The 18,006-nt window shown below is 45.4% G+C and overlaps 1 protein-coding gene across 2 annotated transcripts; it reads left to right on the plus strand.

The window, feature by feature from the left end:
- Positions 1-7,228: 7,228 nt before the first annotated feature.
- On the plus strand, positions 7,229-16,392 carry TAF1C (TATA-box binding protein associated factor, RNA polymerase I subunit C). 2 transcript variants are annotated; one of them, XM_069085651.1, is made up of 15 exons: positions 7,229-7,678; positions 9,252-9,426; positions 10,139-10,232; positions 10,613-10,710; positions 10,806-10,895; positions 10,999-11,072; positions 11,482-11,720; positions 11,998-12,114; positions 12,273-12,390; positions 12,475-12,546; positions 12,736-12,871; positions 12,988-13,131; positions 13,278-13,452; positions 13,544-13,681; positions 13,824-16,391. In XM_069085651.1, exons 2-15 carry the CDS (start codon positions 9,286-9,288, stop codon positions 14,969-14,971), a joined length of 2,784 nt encoding a protein of 927 aa, XP_068941752.1. In that variant the 5' UTR covers positions 7,229-7,678; positions 9,252-9,285; the 3' UTR covers positions 14,972-16,391. The 2 variants fall into 2 exon arrangements, with proteins under 2 accessions (XP_068941752.1, XP_068941753.1); XM_069085652.1 differs by lacking the exon at positions 7,229-7,678 and having other exon boundaries at positions 9,259-9,426; positions 13,824-16,392.
- Positions 16,393-18,006: the final 1,614 nt, after the last annotated feature.

The raw sequence follows: 18,006 nt of genomic DNA on the forward strand, positions 1-18,006 counted from the left end.
CAAGTCCAACGGGGCATGGAAGATCTTTAAATCCCATAACCCTTACACCACACCACCAACCCAGTGGCCAGTAGAGTCAGAAGCCTGGGCAGGGAGAAAGACAGCTTTTCCTTAAGGGCTAAAGTCTCCCTCTCAATTCACCAGTATTTATTAAGCCCCTACTATATTCCAGGTACTGTGCTAGGGCCCTGGAGATACAATCAATCAATGAACATTTATTAAACATCAACTAGATACCAGGTGTCATGCTATGTACTGGGGATACAAAAAGAGGCAAAAGACAGTCCCTGCCCTCAAGGTGCTTACAGTCTAATGAGGGTTAGCATGCAAACAAATCTATATGAAGCAAGCTATATGCAGGAAAAATAGGAAATAATTAACAGAGGGAAGGCACTGGAATTAAGCCGTTTTGGGAAGGCTTCCAGTAAAAGGTAAGATTTAGCTGGGGCTTAAAGGAAGCCAGAAGGGTTAGCAGTCAGAGCAGAGGAGGAAGAGCATTCCAAGCATGTAGTACAGTGAGAGAAAATGCCCAGAGTAAATGGTTTCAAGTTTAAAAAATGAAATATTTCATGCTCTCCAGGAGCTTAGATTCTAATGAGCCCTTTACAGAGGTCTGCTGGAACCAATATACAGGCTTTGTATGTGTACAAGCTTTGTTAAAATTTCAGGGTGAGCTTTTACAACTCTCAAATCTGCAAATGATACAAATCTGAGCTTGATTCATTGTTTTGTTGATTGTCCAGGCTTAATGATAGTGACAGAGAAAATGCTAATAATGAACATTAAGCTTCAAAGTGCCATAAGGACACCCCACTTCCACCCCCCAGAGCTAGGTGTTAAGCATTTACCAGCACTACCCTGGGAACCTAAATTCTAACTGGAAAGAATTTGTTCTTTTTGTCCCTGAGTTCTATGTGGATCTAGAGCGATTGCCTAGAAAATGCACACAACTGCCCCAAATAGGAAATCCTCTTGTTTCCCTTCTGATCCTTCCACCTTTGAAATTTCACTTTCTCATTCATGACCAACGTCATTTGTAGTTGACAATTTTCTTTTATAAAATTTATTATTATTTCTCAAAACACACAGCGTTAGCAAGAACACTGGAAAAAACTGCTGCAGGATTAACTGTCCTTTTCCCTAATACTTCTTGAGGGCCAGTAAAAGTAGCAAGGGAGAAAGTGTGTTTGCTTGTTCATGGTGCCAAATTACGTATTTAATTGAAGGGGAAGCCTGGTGTAGCGGTTAAAAGTCAGGGAGACCTGGTTTCAAATCCTACTTCTGACATTATAAGTAACAATGGGAAAGTAATTTAAACTCTCTGACCCCTCAGTTTTTTAATTTGACAAGCATTTATTTAATCAGCTACTATATGACAGGCTCTGTGCTAGGCACTAGGGATAGGAAGATAAAACAATCCTTACCCTCAAGGGGCTTATATTCTATTGGGGGAAAACAATATATACACATATTATATATGTACATATGTATGTGTATGTATACAATTATTGCATATGTACATGATATATGCGTATATTGTATATGTGTTCATATGTACATATACAATACAATGTATACATAGAAAACTATACAAAGTATATAATTTGTGGGGAAGAGGCTGGCCCAAGTCTAGCACGAAGAGCAGTTTGTTAACAATAGAACAGGTGTTTCAGAGGGCACAATGGAAGGTAGGGTAGAGTGCAACCCAGACCCTGAAGAGATGATCATAAAGAATTTACATTTTATGGAGGGAAGACAATACGTACATATGTAACAGAACTGGGTGCTGCTAGTATGGGGTTAAGAAACTGGGACATTTACCCTTTTGTTTTCTATTAGGGGCCCTTCTCAAATCTGGAAGCATGCATTAGTGCAGATGGAGTTCCGTCCCAGGGGAGCTAAAACTCCAAAGAGAGGGGTCAGGCTCTTCTCTTGGCTCATTATCCATGGTTCTTTGCACCTGGAGCCCCCCCCCCCAAAGGAACTTAAGGCTTAGATTTAATTCACCTCAAAGAGGTCCAGCAGAAAGGTCCTCAATGTACAACGACCCATAAACAGCAGCTGTCACAGAGCTATTATACTCACCTGGGGAAGTTAATAAATCAGACTATGAAACCATTTGAAAGACCACTGAAGTAACATCTGAAGTCAGCTCTTCCTGTACACATCTCAACAGTTCCTTCTGGTTTCATGTCTTGTAGCCAGCTAGGTCAGGGGTTCTGCTGGTGGTCAGTCATCCTTTGCAATACAGAAACTCCTCCTGCTAATCTATATATCCAGCTTCAATTTCTCCCTTGAGGCTACAGACCAAAATCTCCATTTGACCATTGGGTAAGTCAAACTGGATGTCCCAGAGACATCTCAAACGTAACTCAAATTCACAGAATCCCAAGCTAAACTTATTATTCCCCCGCCCCCAATCCACCTCTATTCCAAAACTTTCCTATTTCTATTGAAGGTACCACCATTCTTTTTCACTTTACCCAGGTTCATAACTTCTTTATAATCTTGGACTTCTCTTCCCTCACCACACATATCCAATCAGTTGCCAAATCTTGTTGTTGTCACTACTCCCACACCTCTCAGATCTGATCCCATCACTCTACACACCCAGCTACCCCCTCATCAGTTCTCACCTAAATGAATGCAGCAGGCTCCCAAGGGGTCTCCCCACTTCAAGTCTCTCCCTCTTCTGTGTGGAAAGATCAAAGCTAATATGATCTCTGATTTCTTTTGTATTGATTCTACAATGAAACCAACTTTATGCTGTACTAATTTTATAATTGGATCTACATCCACCTGGCTTGAATTAAGCTCAGGCATCCAGCTGGGTCTGCAGCCACCAGGCTGAAGCTGAGCTCAGGAATCCAATTGAGCTAGCTTAAAGTTAGTTTAGTTTAAAAGAAAGGTTGTTATCTCTCATGCTGGTATCCTCTAGGATACTTCTTGGATATCTGTTTGTTTAGCCCCACAAAATGGCCCTCCCCAAATGATATATCTTCTGTTCTTTCCTGTTTTTGTGTAGTTAAGGGAATTTTTAAAGGAGATTTCAGGTCTATTGGTTGTGATCTTCTAGCAAAAATTGCCAGATTCAGAAAGGTCTCTCACAAAATAGTTAACACTCCTAAATTGTTAGAGAGGGATATGATTAGCCTCACCTGAATACCAGCCCACTTTACCTGAATTCCAACCCATCTTTTTCTACATATAGCCAATCAAAACTTTCCTGCCCCAATTTTATAACCCATCACCATTTTTCCACACCTTCCAAAACCCCTTCTCTGTTGTATGTTAATAAAAAGGGTCCCCTTCTTCTCTGGGGTTGAGGTTAACAGGTCACTGTTAATAAACTGATGTAGCTCAGAGTCTCTGCCTCAATCTACCTTTATTACATTTACTCACTACACCTGCAAATGGTATTTTCCTTAAGTACAGATCTGATCATGTGATACCATTATTCGATAAACTGTTCTTCCTCTCCATTACCTCTAAGATAAAATATAAACTTATGAATTCCCTTTTTTTGGCTTTTAAAACCTTATGCAGTTTTTTTTTTCACTTCTCAGAATCCTTTGGGTTTCCAAAATATATCCATATATATTTAGACAGTCAATTCACATGTAAAGTTGCTGATGCCATTGGTGCTTTTAAGTGCCTTAACAATTTAAAGTGGCTTTTCAAGTTATTCTGAATGATTTTGAAAATAATTTTCTGAAGGAAGTTGACTTAGTCATTGTTTAAAATATCAAAAAAAGCTTGCAAAAGCATTTGATAATGTGTATGAAAAAAATTCAAGAAATTGAATTAAACATTTTCCATTAAAACAAAAACAAAAACTGTATAGAGTTTGGCCCTAACCAGTCTTTGCAACCTCATTAATCATAATTCCTTCTCCCACTTTCTGTAATCCAAACAAATTCTTCTCTCAGTGGCTGCCTCCACAATTCTCCTCCCATCTCTGGACCTTTTCACTGGCTGTTCCCCATACCTGGAAGGCCCTCTCTGCTCACCTGCACCTCACAGAATTCCTCTATTCCATAAAGATTCAAGTCAAGCACCACTTTCTACTTGAAACCCTATTTATCTCCCTCCCCTCCAAATACTGGTGTTTTCCTTTCCAAATTCCTTGGGGTTCATGAAGGAGTACAATTAGCCAAGGCTTGGGAGTGGATCTATTATGTATTGATGATCATAAGAATGGAAAGAGGCGGGAAGAAAGAGGAATCTACTAGGGGGGAAAGGAATTATCACATAAGTAGGGTGCTTAAGCAGACATCTGTGCAAAAAAGGAGGAGAGAGTCTATTATCTGACCTTAAATTTCTCTCATTTGAACTTTTCAAAGGAAAGAAAACTGCAAACACACCTAACTCTCATTTCCTTTCCAATTTTCCCCTCAAGCACTCATTCCATTTCTAAAAACATTTTTAAATTCGTGCTCTATTTCTTCCAGTAATTCTAGGATATACAACAAGATATGAACTGAGGTGAAGCAAGGCCCAGTAAAAGAAAAGCATATAGATGAACTGCAGCTATATTTTTAAAACATTTAAAATATAAAAAACAAAGGAGTTCTAAAAATTCAAAGATATCTGGAGGATTCAGCTATTTATTTTTATTTGTTTTAAATATTGATCTTATACTGTTAAAAATATTTTAACAAAACTTATATAGTTTTGTTTTGGTAACATTTCTTTTACTGGCTAGAAGAGAAAAACATTTATTAAGTGCCTACAATGTGCCAGGAACTCTATAAATATTAGTCAATCAGTCAATAAATATTTATTAAGCATCTCCTATGTACCAGGTACTGTGCTAATCAACTAATCAATAAACATTTATTAAGTACCTACTGTGTGCCCAGTGCTGTACTAATAGTTGGGGATTTTTGTAGTTACTGAGTTGCTTCAACTGTGTCCCACTCTCCTTGACTCCATTTGGGGTCAAGAGATACTGAAGTGGTTTGCTATTTCCTTCTCTAGCTCATTTGACAGATGAGGAAACTGAGGCAAGCAGAGTGAAGTGACTTACCCAGGGTCATACAGATAGTAAGTGTCTAAGGAACTCAGGTCCTCCTAACTCCAGGGTGCACCACATCATATGGTTGTCCCACAGTTGGGGATACAAATACACAAAAAGATAAATCCTTCCCTCAAGGAGCCTACAATCTAAATGAGAACACAACATGAAAAAGGAGATGAAAGAAGGAAGGGAGAATGGGGAAGGTACCCAAGGTGGAAAAGTCAGAGAAGGCCCAAAGTAGTAGAGCCAAGAGAGAAATGAGGAGAAGTTCTGAGCTGAGCTCCCTCCCCCTTAAACAGAGGTCTTGGAGTTCATGGCTCCACCCTCCAACCAGAGCCTCCTTTGATCCTTATAACAAACTCTTGTGAGGTATTATTTATTGCCTTTTTAATACCTCTGAGGCATTAATGATCCTGTGCTACTATTATGCCCATTTTACCACTGAGGAAACAACCAGGCAGAGGTTAAATGATTTGCATAGGGTCACACAGCTAGGAAATATCTGAGGCTAGATTTGAACTCAGGTCTTCCTACCTCCAGGCCCAGCTACTCTATCCAATGCTCCAGTTAGCTGCCCAGAGTGCTGGGCTTGGATTTTGGAAACCTTGGGCTCAAATCCTGATTCTGACAATCTAACTGTGAGACCATAGGCAAGTCACTTAACCTAAGTCTCAGTTTTCTAATCTGTAAAATGAGGAAATCTTCAATACCTATTTCATTGTTTATTTAAAATAACTCTAGACAGTATAAAATACATGGGAGTCCAGGAATTATACGAGCAAAGTTCACTGTTGTCAGTTACAAAAGACATAATATATGTAAAGTGTTTTGAGAACTTTAAAATGACATATACAGAAGGAGAAACTGGGGCACAAAAGGGCTAAGCTATTGGTCCAAGGTCATTGAGGTCCTAAAGAACAAGCCAAGAATCTCCAAGAATGTTGCCTTGGGAGGACATTCAGAAAATTCCTCTTTAATCTATTCTCCTAGATGAACTATCTGAGCTAAAGGGGCCCTTTCAGATTACCTAGTCCAAAGGTTCCAGGTTCTCCATCTTGTTTGTCCCATAGACACCTTGAGCAGTCTGGGGAAACCTAGGGATCCCTTCTCAGAATGTTTTTAATTGCATTAAATATGAAAAGTATTTTATGTTGAAATGCTTTAGTTAATATAATTATATCATACATATCACACATATAATTATGTCATACATATAAATGAAACATGTTGAAATAAAGATATATATATATTTTTACCCATGCAAGTTTATGAACCCCCTGAAATCTATCCATGGACCTTTTTAATAATAAATATTGATTGATTGATTGACTTTAGGGGGGCCGTGAGCCTCAGCTTTAGAACCCCTGATCTAGTCCAACACCCTCCTTTTACAGAGGAGAAGACTGTGGTCCAGGGACATGAAGTGATTTGTCGAAGATATCAGTGTGGACAAAGGTGGGAATCATGAAACCTGGTTTATAGTCAGTTAGGAAGCATTTATTAAGCACCAGCTACTACAGTGCTAGGCGTTGATCTGAACTGGGGGATACAAGAAAGGCAAAAAAAAAAAAAATCCTACTTTCAAGGAGTTCACGATCTATTGGACTTTCTGCAACTTGTCTCATGAATGAATGAATGAGTGAACGAATGAAGACATTTATTAAGCACTATGTGCAAAGCACCCTGCTAAGCGCTTAAAGATGCTAATAGCAGAGATCCTTCTCTCCAGAGGTTTACTTGGAAAAAGGGGCAGGGTTAGCGGCAGGGGGCAGTCAGTAAATTAACACTGTTTGTTCAATTACCTTCTGTGCACCAGGTGCTGTACTAAACCTTGGGGGCTCAATGGCAAAAAAACAGTCCCTGCTCTCAAGGAGCGCACCATCTAACGGGGACACACACTGCAGTCGCTTCCAGCTCCCGATCTATCGTGATCCTACAAGTCTCTTCTCTGAACCGGTTTTCTCATTTGCAAAATGGGCGTAATTCCTGGGGGGGGGGGGGGGATGACGATGATGACGTAACGGTTGTGATAGTGCTTTGCAACAGTAAAATGAACCGGAACGGAACATTGCGGGGGCAGTTAAAGGGTCAGAGCAACCCTCTCCTCCCAGAGACTCGGGGTTGTTAAGAAAGCCCTTCCTTTGCAGCTCCGCGTTTTTCTGAGGCCTTGGAATGGCCCCCGCAGGCCACTATCCACGCAGCTGATAAGGGGGCGGGACCAACCCTGCGCCGAGATTAATGGCGGCTCCTACTTGAGGGATGAGCCTAAGGAGGCCGCCATATTTCGTAAGGCAGCTCTCTTCAGGCGGAGGACTTCCGGTGCTCTGGTCTGGGACAACCGCCGGCCGGGCGGAGTTCTGGGAAATCGCGCATCGTCCCGCACATGCGAAGTGAGTAACACGTCCATTTCCTTGATTCTACTGGTGTTCCCTTTGGTTTCTCACGTGTCTGCCTCGAGGTCGTTTGTGAGCCCACTCGTGGGTACGGGTGGAACCGACTTTGCGCTCGTTGGATGGAGTCACAGCCACCGTTTTACCCCTGCTGCCAACTGCCAAGTCTGGGGTTCTCTCCATTAGGGACCGAGCCGCTTCCCAGGACAGGTCGGACTAGGGTTTGAATCCCAGATCTGCGACTGAAGGAGGAGCTGTGGGACAGTGGGTAAGCCTCCCTCCCCTTCTAGCCTCTGCTTTCCTGAAAAATGGAGGAGGGGGAGGTTGTACCAGGCAATCTGGAGGCGCTTTGGGCCCCAACGTTCCCCTTCACCACCAGCCCCCGTCCTGCCTTTCCAGGGTCACCTCTCCCGCCGCGGGGCATCTTCCCTGGCTGTCCCCCGTGCCTAGAATGCTGGCCTGCCTCCCCCTGCCTCCTCCTGACCTTCTGCAAGAAGCCCTCCCCAGCTGTCCTGGATGTCCGTCGGTTATCTCCAGTTTGCTTTGTCCATCTCTCTCTGTCTCTTTCCCTGTCTCTGTCTCTCTCTCCTCTCTGTCTCTGTTTCTCTGCCTCTCTCTCCCTCCTCTCTCTCCCTCCCCCTCCTCTCTCTCTCTGTCTCTCTGCCTCTCTCTCCCTCCTCTCTCTCTCTCTGTCTCTGTCTCTCTGTCTCTCTCTCTCTCTCTGTCTCTCTGTCTCTCTCTCTCTCTCTGTCTCTCTCTCTGTCTCGCTCTCTCTGTCTCTCTCTGTCTCTCTCTCTCCTCTCTGTCCCTCTCTCCTTCCTCTGTCTATGTCTCTCACTCTGTTTGTCTGTCTCTCTCTTTACAATTGACATGTTGTTTCTCCCATTAGATTCTGAGATCCTTGAAAGCAGAGACTTTTGCCTTTCTTGGGAGCCCCAGTTCTTAACACAGTGCCAGGCATGCAGTAGGCACTTAATAAATGCATATGACTTGATTCCCCATCCCACCTGTTTCTGCCACATTGGCTGTCTCAGCTATTCCCCTGAGCTCTTATAACCAGACCTGATCTGAGTAGAATATAACCCAGGTTCTCTTTAGCCCCATTCTCCCTGGATATGTTAGATTCTTCCTTATTTCAGGCAGAATTATGCAGCCTGATTCATCCCTTTCATTCTACCTCTTGTCTTCAGGTTCCCCAAATTTGGTCATTTATTCTCATTTCCTAACCTCTCAGTTCTCACCATCATTGACTTTCACTATTCCCCTTCTACACAGGGATTGGGTCATATATTATTATCATTCTGTGCTTCCCCCAAACTGGATCAGTCAACCCTACAAACAACCCTTTACCCCACAAAATAGACTCTATTGTCCAGTCATCCAACTCTTTATGACCCCATGGTCCTAAGTGTCCATGGGGTTTTCTTGTCAAAGATACTGGAGTAGTTTACCATTTTCTTCTCTAGTGGATTAAGGCAAGCAGGACATGTGACTTGTCCAGGGTCATATAGCTAGTACATGTCTGAATCCAGATTTGAACTCAGGTCTTACTGACTCCAGGTCCAGCATGCTATCCACTGAACTGTCTCACTGCCCTTAGGAATCCTAGGAATACTATGCTCCAGACATTGATCATTGAACCTTCAGCGTATGAGCCCTGCAGATGGACTCCTGTGACAGAATATTGCTGAGGACAGATTTGGCTTTGAATTCCTTTTTACTCCCAATAGAGAAACACTCCATATTGCCCCTTCTGGGAATTTCTGGCCCTAAGAAATCTTTTGTGCAGGGTCCCACTGATCAGAGAAAGAAAACATGTCTTTCTTATCTTTGTTTCACAGAGACGGGAGAATTGGGCACGAGCCCTACAAACAGATGGATTTCCCTGACAATCTCTTTCCCACGTTCTTTTTGCCTGGTCCCCCTGGCCTGAGTGATTCTCCTGGCTCCTATCTGGCCCCTGCTTGGAGTGACTATATGCAGCTGCTGAAGCCCCCCCAGACCCAGGATCCATCGGTAGGAGCAGCCCTGGATCCCTTTCTGGGGAACTATTGTCTGGACAGTTATTAGTTGGTACACATGGTGCTATTCACTTCTGCTCAGCTACAGGGATGTCTGATGTCCTGGGCACCCCAGAGACTTGACCTGGGGAGCTTCCCCTGCCCCTGATTCCTTAATAAAAAAGGAGTAGTATCACCTATGCTCTCTTAAAGCTCATTGGGATCATAGATTTGAAGCTGGGAGGAACCTCTGAAATCATCTTTATTTTACAAATAAAGAATCTGAGGCCCAGAGTCACACAGATGCTAAGTGGCCCACTAAGCATCACAGCTGGGTTTTGAAAGCAGACCCTCTGACCCTAAACCCATCACTGGCTCACACCTTCCGTAGAGGGATAGGGAGTGTTTAGATGTAAAAGATTTGACCGAGCTTAGTGCAGTAATTTACAAGAACAATGGGGCCTAGGCCTCTCCATCTAGAAGTACAAGGGACCTTAGAGGCCATTGAGTCCAACCCCCTCATTTTACAGATGAGGAAAATGAGGCCCAGAGAAGTAAGATAACTTTCCCCAGGTCACACAGGTAGTAAGCATCAAAGATGGTATTGGAATCCAGGTGCTCTTACTACAAAGCCGATGGCCTTTCCACCATACCAAACTCCCCCACAAAATGGAGATTAACCTTGATACTATAGGTGTGGACTAATGGAGTCTTTCCTTATCTCCCAGGTTAACTCCCAGCATGAGGAATCGTATGTGACAAAGTGGGGAAGATGGAAGTGTGATGCTCCTGGACCCCTGCCCTTCCTGCGCCCTGGTGCTGGTGAGGAGGCCCCTTTTGCTATTCCTGCCCCAACCCTACTTGCTACTTTCTGACAATGCCCCCCAAGCCCTCCTTCCCTGCTATGCCTTTTTATTGCGGTGTATCCCTTGGGACCCCACTAAAGCTGCCTCTGTGGAAACTTTATTTGGCAGCAGCCGTTTGGACCACCGGCTCTCATCTTAAAGCCCAGCTTTGTCAGGCATATACATTTCCTACTGTGGACAAGGAAATGAGAATGATCCTCCTAACAGGTTCCTGGGATTGCCTTTTAGACTTTCAGACTTCCTCTCAAGTATATTCTCAAACTTCCCACCCAACCCAGCTTCCTTTGCCAAGAACCTTGAGTTCCTTCTCCCTAATCTCCCTAATTTTCCCTTCAGACCCCTGGGACCCTGAGCTGACCTCCCAAGATCTGCTCTTCCGGGGGAGACTGAGGCGTCCATTTGGGGCCAAAGCAACAATAGATGTTATAGAACAGGTGAGTGGGCATTGGGTCTTTTGAGAGTTTCTCTGGGCTTTGATCTTGGCGCTTGCTATCTGTGGTCACTGTTCTTGTCCCTGTCTCCCTATCAGCTCAACCAGTTCTTGTGGGATCACGGGGACATTGCGTTTGGGCCCCTAGGAAAGCTGCTGCAGGAGAATTTTAACCTGGGAGAACCAAAGGTAAATTTGACCACTGGACAATGGGTAAAAGTGACCCCCAATGACATGGGGAGCTGATGGCAAACTGGCCAGAGGCAAGAAGTAACTGAAGCTTTCTCTCCAGAAATCTCGCAAGGGCAAGATAGTGATGAATGCAGAACGGTTGCTCCAGGACCTCAGTGGACACCAGCCCAAGGGGCAAGTGACCCAAGGAGAAGAAAGGCCTGGGGAGGGGGGCGGGGATAGTGTTAGTCAAGAAGCAAGGGTTATTCAAAACTGAGTGGTTTTAAGTTTGGAAAGAAGGGAAGGTTGGGAGATGGGACCAGAATTTCCCCCAGCTATCCACCAACTTTCTCTCTGGTCACCCTCCTATGCTTACAATGCCAGCCCTCAACTTAGAGTCAGAAAACCTGGTTTCAAGTCCCAGCTCTGACATTTACTAACTGTGTGACTCTGATCCTTTGTTTCCTCATCTGTAAAATGGGGATAATAATCCTTACACAACCTTCCTCGAAAGGTTGCTATAAGAAAAGTCGCTTTGTGATCCTTTCTGTGTTCTGGAAATGGTGATCTGGTATTATTTTTAATGGGATCTTTCCTCTCCCAGGTGCCCCTGGGCCCACTTGAGCTCCCGTCAGCGACGATTCTCTCTCCAGGGTGGCGCAGTGCTAGGTAAGGAAGTGGAAAGTCTGCTTGGGGGGCTGCTGCATGAGGAGCTGGAGACCCGCTGGAAGCAGCTGCTGCTGGATGAAGCTTTTACAGGCGGGGCTCTCGGTTGGGTCCCAGGGTCTAAACCCCACATTGGGCAGCTGGTCTACCCTACTGGGCAAGCCTACAACCAGCTGAGTATCCTTCTGAGGGAATGAGGGAGGAGACTGGTTTATCTTTTCTGGCCAGGGACTTATTCCCTGATGGGGGAAGGAGAAGGGGTACAGGAGGCCTGGGAAGGACCAGCTCTGGAGCTAAGGAGCCTGAAGTGAGCTGGCCAGATTTAGAATGCTCAATCTGTGATCCAAGTACCTGGGCTGGATTTTGGGCTCTAAGTGGCTTAGAAGGAATGGTTTCAAAGATCCCTTCAAGACCTTGATCCTAAATTTTAAGACTGCCTTAGCTAGCTGCTCAGACTTCCAGAAGGTAAAACTGTCCACCACCAGAGAACCCCAAGCCCTTGGAGACCCAACCCAAATATTGCTTCAGGGACCAGTCCGGCAGGTGGTGACCCGAACAACTCAGGGGGAAGGTGAGACCCATAAACTTCTTGTTCGGTGGCCCCGTTTTCCACCCCCATCCTGCACTGATGCCGGGGTGTTTCCTGATTTGGCTCCTGGTACCTGTTGACCCCAATCCTGGCCAGAAGAGAGTGTGACTGTTTTCAGCTAACCCCTACCCTCTCCTCAGCTCTGCTGGCTGTCCGCTCTGATCATCACTGTGCTGTGTGGCAGGTCAGTCGTCAAGGGCATCCCAAGCCCCTGCAGGTGCTGGGTACAGAGAAGGGAGCCACAGGGATCAGCCTCAGGTGAGATGGGTGCTTGGGATGTGTACTGCAGAAAAGAGTGGAAAGGGGCTGCCTATGCTGACGTCACTCACTCCATCCCTGCAGCCCTCATCTTCCTGGAGAGCTGGCAGTCTGCACTCGCTCAGGAGCTGTGTGTCTGTGGAGCCCCCAGGATGGGTAATGTTTATCCCTAGGTCAGATCTGACTGGCCTCCCAGTCTTTCTCTTGACCCCCTGCTGTAAAGGCTTTCCCAGGACTGGCTGCCATCATCCTCAGTCAGCCACACCCCAAGTAAGCCTGGGCATCTTAAATATACCTGTCCTCCTTTTGGCCATGAAGAGTGAGGCATATTCTCCTCTCCCCAAGGCTGCAGCAAATACACAAAGATGCTGAGACCCTTGTCTTCAAGGACCCCTCTTCGTGGCACTGGGCAGACTTCACCGCTCACCCACGGATGCTGACTGTCACTGACCGCACTGGAGCCAGACTCACAGATGTTCGGGTATGGGGTAGGGGCGGTAATTCTCACTGACCACATAGGGTATCGGGGGCATCCAGATGGGGGAGCAGGCTCTGGGATGCAGGGAGATGACGTCTTGTTCATGTCTCTGACCTCAGGGTCCCTCAGACTGCGGTGAGCTTCTTTTCCGTGTAGGGGCCGAAGCCTCCTGTCAACGAGGGGAGCGTATCTTACTGGCTCAGTACTTGGGGACATCCAGTCCTGTCTCCCTGAGTCCCACCCTTCATCTCATCTGTACCCAGGTAAGTGAGATTCCCCCTGTGCAGACACTGCGGAGACACCTTCCTCTCCTCCCAGTGGCTCGGACTTCCCCCATCCCCCAGAGTTCCCAGGATATGTCCATGCAGAGTGGGTGCTGCCCACCTGACTGGAGTCACGGTCTCCACAGTTCTCTCTCTACCTGCTGGATGAGCGTTTACCTCTTGTACCAATGCTGAAGTGGAACCATGCACTCATGTCCCCTCCACTGCTGGCTCAGCTCCTGCCCCCACCCTGTCCTGGGGCTCCTCTTCCCTTGCTGCTTGGAGGACTTGGGGGCCATCTGCGGATGTTGCATCTCTCAGGTGAGGCCTATGGCTGAGACTAGCAGGACTGCAGTGGCGGTGCCTGGGTTGGCGTCTTGGGCCGACTCCCCATGCTCCCCTCTTTTCCCAGGAGGGCCCAGTCGTACCCCCCAGCTAGCAGCAGCACCGCAGTCACTGCCTTCACTCAGCGACTCACTCCCTGGCTTTCCAGTCCTTGAGCCACACGGTCAGAGGCTGCTGCAGGACCGTCTCAAGGCTCCTCTTATCGGTATGCTGAGTGTTGTGCTGGTGGAGATGGGAGGGAATGGGGATAAAGGCATCTCCCCTGTGAGATGTTTTGGGGTTGGCAGTCTGCTGTCCAAGTTCAGCAGCTCAGGCTTTGGGGTCCTCTTGACTTCCTCTTCCCCCAGGCTTGACTGCTGTTGTACCACCAGATTGTCCCAGTCCCACTGTGCTGCTGTTCCAGCTCTCAGCTGCTGGAGATGTTTTTTATCAGCACCTCTGGCTCCAGTCAGACACCAGCTCTGAAAAAGACAACTCTATCCAAAATAGTAACTCTTGCACTGACCACGCTGATGATGCAGGCCTCAATTCTCATGACCAGCCCTCTACTACCTCATCCCTGAACATAGCTCCTGACCCTGGTGCTGTTTCCTGGAATCCCCGGGCTATTGCTTGCTGCCGCCGTTGGTTGAAGACCCTACTACAGGCTCCCCCAGTCCTCCCTCTTTGGACACCTCCTACTTTCTCCCAACACCATCTCCAATGGTTGAAGGAGGAAGATAAAGGGAGGGTCCGAGAAGGTCTGCAGGCTGCCATGACTGAAGGCCGGCTGCTGCAGCAAGGGGACTTGGGCCCCCTCCCTCCCTCAGATCCTCCCCCTACACATGAGCCCTTCGGTCCTGAGAACAAGTTGACTGAACGTTTGGAAGCATCTTGGGAGGGGAAGGGAGCCATTTGGTGGGACAGCCAACAAGGTGGTTCCCAGGTGCCAAGAAAGCGGTCGTCACGGGGGAAGAGGCGCATCGAGCTCTCCAGCTCTTTCTCCTCTGTCAGAACCACCTCTGACTTCTCCGACTTTGGCAGTTGCCATGAGACTCCTAGCCCCCTCCACAGGATGTCTGACGCTTCTCAGTCTCAAGAGGTGTCTCAGGAGCCATGGGCCCGGAGTATACCCCGTGAGCGGCGGCAGACCCTTCGAGACTATCTTGCAGTTCTCCCTTCTCCAGACTCAGGAAGCTGCTTTACCCCTCAGTCCCAAAATCCAAGTAGCCAGACCCTCCCCATCTCTGAGCCAAGGAGGCACTCAGTACGTCGCTCCCAAGATCCAAGGACCCAGACCCTCCTTTCTCCTCAGAAAGGCCCTTCTTTCTCCCCAGAGAGTTCCTCTGTCCTCTGCTCTCAAAATCGAAGTAGTCAGACCCTCCCCTCCGCTGACCAGGGGTTCAGCTCTGTATTCCCCTCCCAGAATTCAGGTGTTCAGAGCCTGCCCTCCCGACACACTCCTTCCCTTGCAGGCTCACAACCCGTCAAGAAGAAACTCCGCATGGGCTTCTAAGGACTTTTGTGGATTGTAGGATACCCAGAAATCCCTGGACCTCATAGGATTGTTGCTTTAGACTAGAGGGAATCTAGTCCAGCCTCCTCTTTTTACAGATGAGGAAACTGAGGTCCAGAAAGATTTGCACAAGTGCTCATTTCCAGTGCTACCTCCTCTATTATCTTGCAGAATTGACAAAGGTCCCTCTGTGTCTGGCTCCACCCTTGGGGAGTTGGATCAGTCTTGGTGTTCAGGAAAAGTTTTCAGCTCACTCTGCTTGGAATAGTCCAAATCTGGCCCATTTGCTTTAATGCTAGTCCTTCTTTAAGTTCATGGAAGATCACGGGAAGGCAGCCTCCCCTCTCTTTATGCCCTGGTCCTGACACTTTCACACTGATTCCTGAAAGTAGGGTCAGTTAGTTATACCATTTGGCCTTAGGTCTTTCCTTTTCACAGTGGCCAGAGCCAAATGGGGAAGAGTTCCCCAGGGAACACACAGACCCTCTGTGGTTGGCCATGATATTGATCATCATGGCACCTGTGAGCCAGTACATGAAGCCTTTAAAAAGGGTGGCCCTTAGCCTCAAGCAAAGTCTCGGTTTCACCAGGGAAAATAGATATATTTGAAGGCTCAGCTGAGGAGTGTGAATGAGAAGCCATCTTGTAGCTGTTGCCTCAGGTTTCTCCATTGGCATTGACTCAATTTTCAAACTCTGAACCTTTAAAATTTAAAAATTTCTGTTAGCTAACTCTCTTCTTCAAAATAATCTGCTAATCACTCCATGCTAATGAATACATATAGAAATTCAAAACTCCCTACATTCCAGCTTTCAGATCTGGGCAGCTAACAAAAGCCTATCCGACCTCTTTATGTGTCTAACTTGACACTTGGACATCACTAGGGGCTGATAACAGAGGGAAGAGGAGAGATATGCAGGGAACTGTTACTTAAAAAGTTTAGAAATTTACTGGGGGGAAAAAAGGTCTTATATGAAAATATAATGCCTTAAAGAAGCCAAAGGAATATAAATTAAAAACTGAATTGTGCTTTTGTAGTCACATGGAATGATTTTGCAAGAAACTGAAAGAGCAAGAGATAGAGATAAAGATACTTCTCTGAAAGAAAAGTATAAGCTGAGACAGAGGCCTTATACTTATTTATATTTTTCAGTGTTTTCTACATAAAAAGTACCAAATAAATATTTGCTGATTAATACCAGGGCTGGTCTTGTAAGACTTTTTTTTAAAATATATAATCTGATGAAAGAAACTCTCAAGTAACTACAAATAATTGGTATATAAATACAACTTCATAACACTCTACGGCTAAGGACAAATAATTGAAGAGTTAATCATTGGGCCACCCCAATATAATAAAAATGCTACTTAGATTTCAGATTTATTGCAGTTCTATTCTCAAAAAGGCTCGTTTTCGATGAAGTACATACAACAGCCAAACTTGGACAGGTTGCGCTGTTAACTGAATTGAGAGGCTGGGGACCATGGGCTTGGAATGTTGGTTTTGTGCTGTGTTTGGTTTTGCTTACCTGTTTTTTTTTTTTTCTTGTTCCCCTGTTGTGGAGAGGAGAAAGGGGAATATGAGAGCCCAGAGTGGGAGAAAGGGAGAGAGCTTAAGAGCTGGGACCAAAGACTGGCCTAATCAAGGCAATTTGAATGAACAGCTCCCCACTCTTCCAAGAGGAAAAGTAATGGGAGGAGGGAATTCCAGGGGAAGAATCCTGGGAAATAAAGTGTAAAAAGCCAAAGGAACTGATAAAACTGAAAAGTAAAACCCAGCAACACAGAGATGCAACTACAATAACATGAAATAAATGTTTTGGTAGGGAGAGGCCCCATGGAAATCTCAAAGCTTAGTAGAAAACATTTTAGCCAGTGAAATGCCAAACCCATGTGGAAAACTACAGAAAGAATTTGAGATGCTCTGTGTGTAAACCGAGAAATAGCAAATGAGATTCAGTGTAGCAAGAACAGTTAACAGTGGACTACCATTATCTTGCTCTGTCTTTGAGCAAGTTAAAACATTTTATTTTAGTCATGTTTCTTTACCTGAACAATGGAGTGTTAGATATTCCAAACGTACTCAGCGGATGCACTCAATCCTTTATTCAGAAATGAACTTACTAATAATAGCAATAGCTAGCATTCATTTATTAGAATAGATCTGAACTCAAATATCCAGCCTCAGATATTTGCTGGCTGTGTGACCCTGGGCAAGTCACTTAAGCCATTTTTGCCTCAGTTGCTCATCTGCAAACTGGGGACACATTGGAGAAGGAAATGACAAGCCACTGCAGTAACTGCCAAGAATACCCCCCTCAAGGATATGACTGAATGACAAAAGCCTTTATTTAATGCTTAAAGGTGCATGATGTGCTGTATTCTTTGGTCCTCATACCAACCCTGGGGGGGGGGGGGCGGTGCTCTTATTTTTCTCCACTGTAGCAAGTGCTTTGCTGAACCTACTCACCTGCAGGATGGGGGTGATAGAGGAGAGAATGTAACCCCAAATGTTGGAGGGAAATGCTTTGTGACTTCTATTCTTAATGCATCTTCTTAATAAATATACCTTTATAAAAGCTAAATAACGATAATGATTGGTCATACGCCCCCCCCCCCCCAGTAGAATGTAAGCTCCTTGGGGGAAGGGACTTTTCCACCACTTTTGTCTTTGTATCTATCCCCCAGTGCCTAGCACTGTGTTGGGCACATGGCGGGCATTTAATGTGTTTGTTGATTGATTCAGTAGCTACTGGTTTCTAATGCTCAACATTCTATCTCGGATTTTTCTTTCCATGGTGGTAGTGGGTAATTCTTCAACCTAATCAAGTAACAGCCATTCAATCTTCTTTAAAGAAATAAAGCTTCTAAAGGGAGAGGAATCATTATTCAATAAAAATGGTCAAGAAAATTGGATAACAAAATGGGAAGAAATTAGTTTATAGCCATGTTTTATGCCATATATTACAATAAATTCTGCTTGGATGTATTCTATAATTTTATCAGTTGTAACATTGGAAATAAAATAATAATAA

The sequence above is a fragment of the Petaurus breviceps genome, unplaced genomic scaffold, assembly GCF_028583685.1.
Source record: "Petaurus breviceps papuanus isolate PSGF00001 unplaced genomic scaffold, PetGlider_PUasm1.0 176, whole genome shotgun sequence".
Taxonomy (NCBI): Eukaryota; Metazoa; Chordata; class Mammalia; order Diprotodontia; family Petauridae; genus Petaurus; species Petaurus breviceps.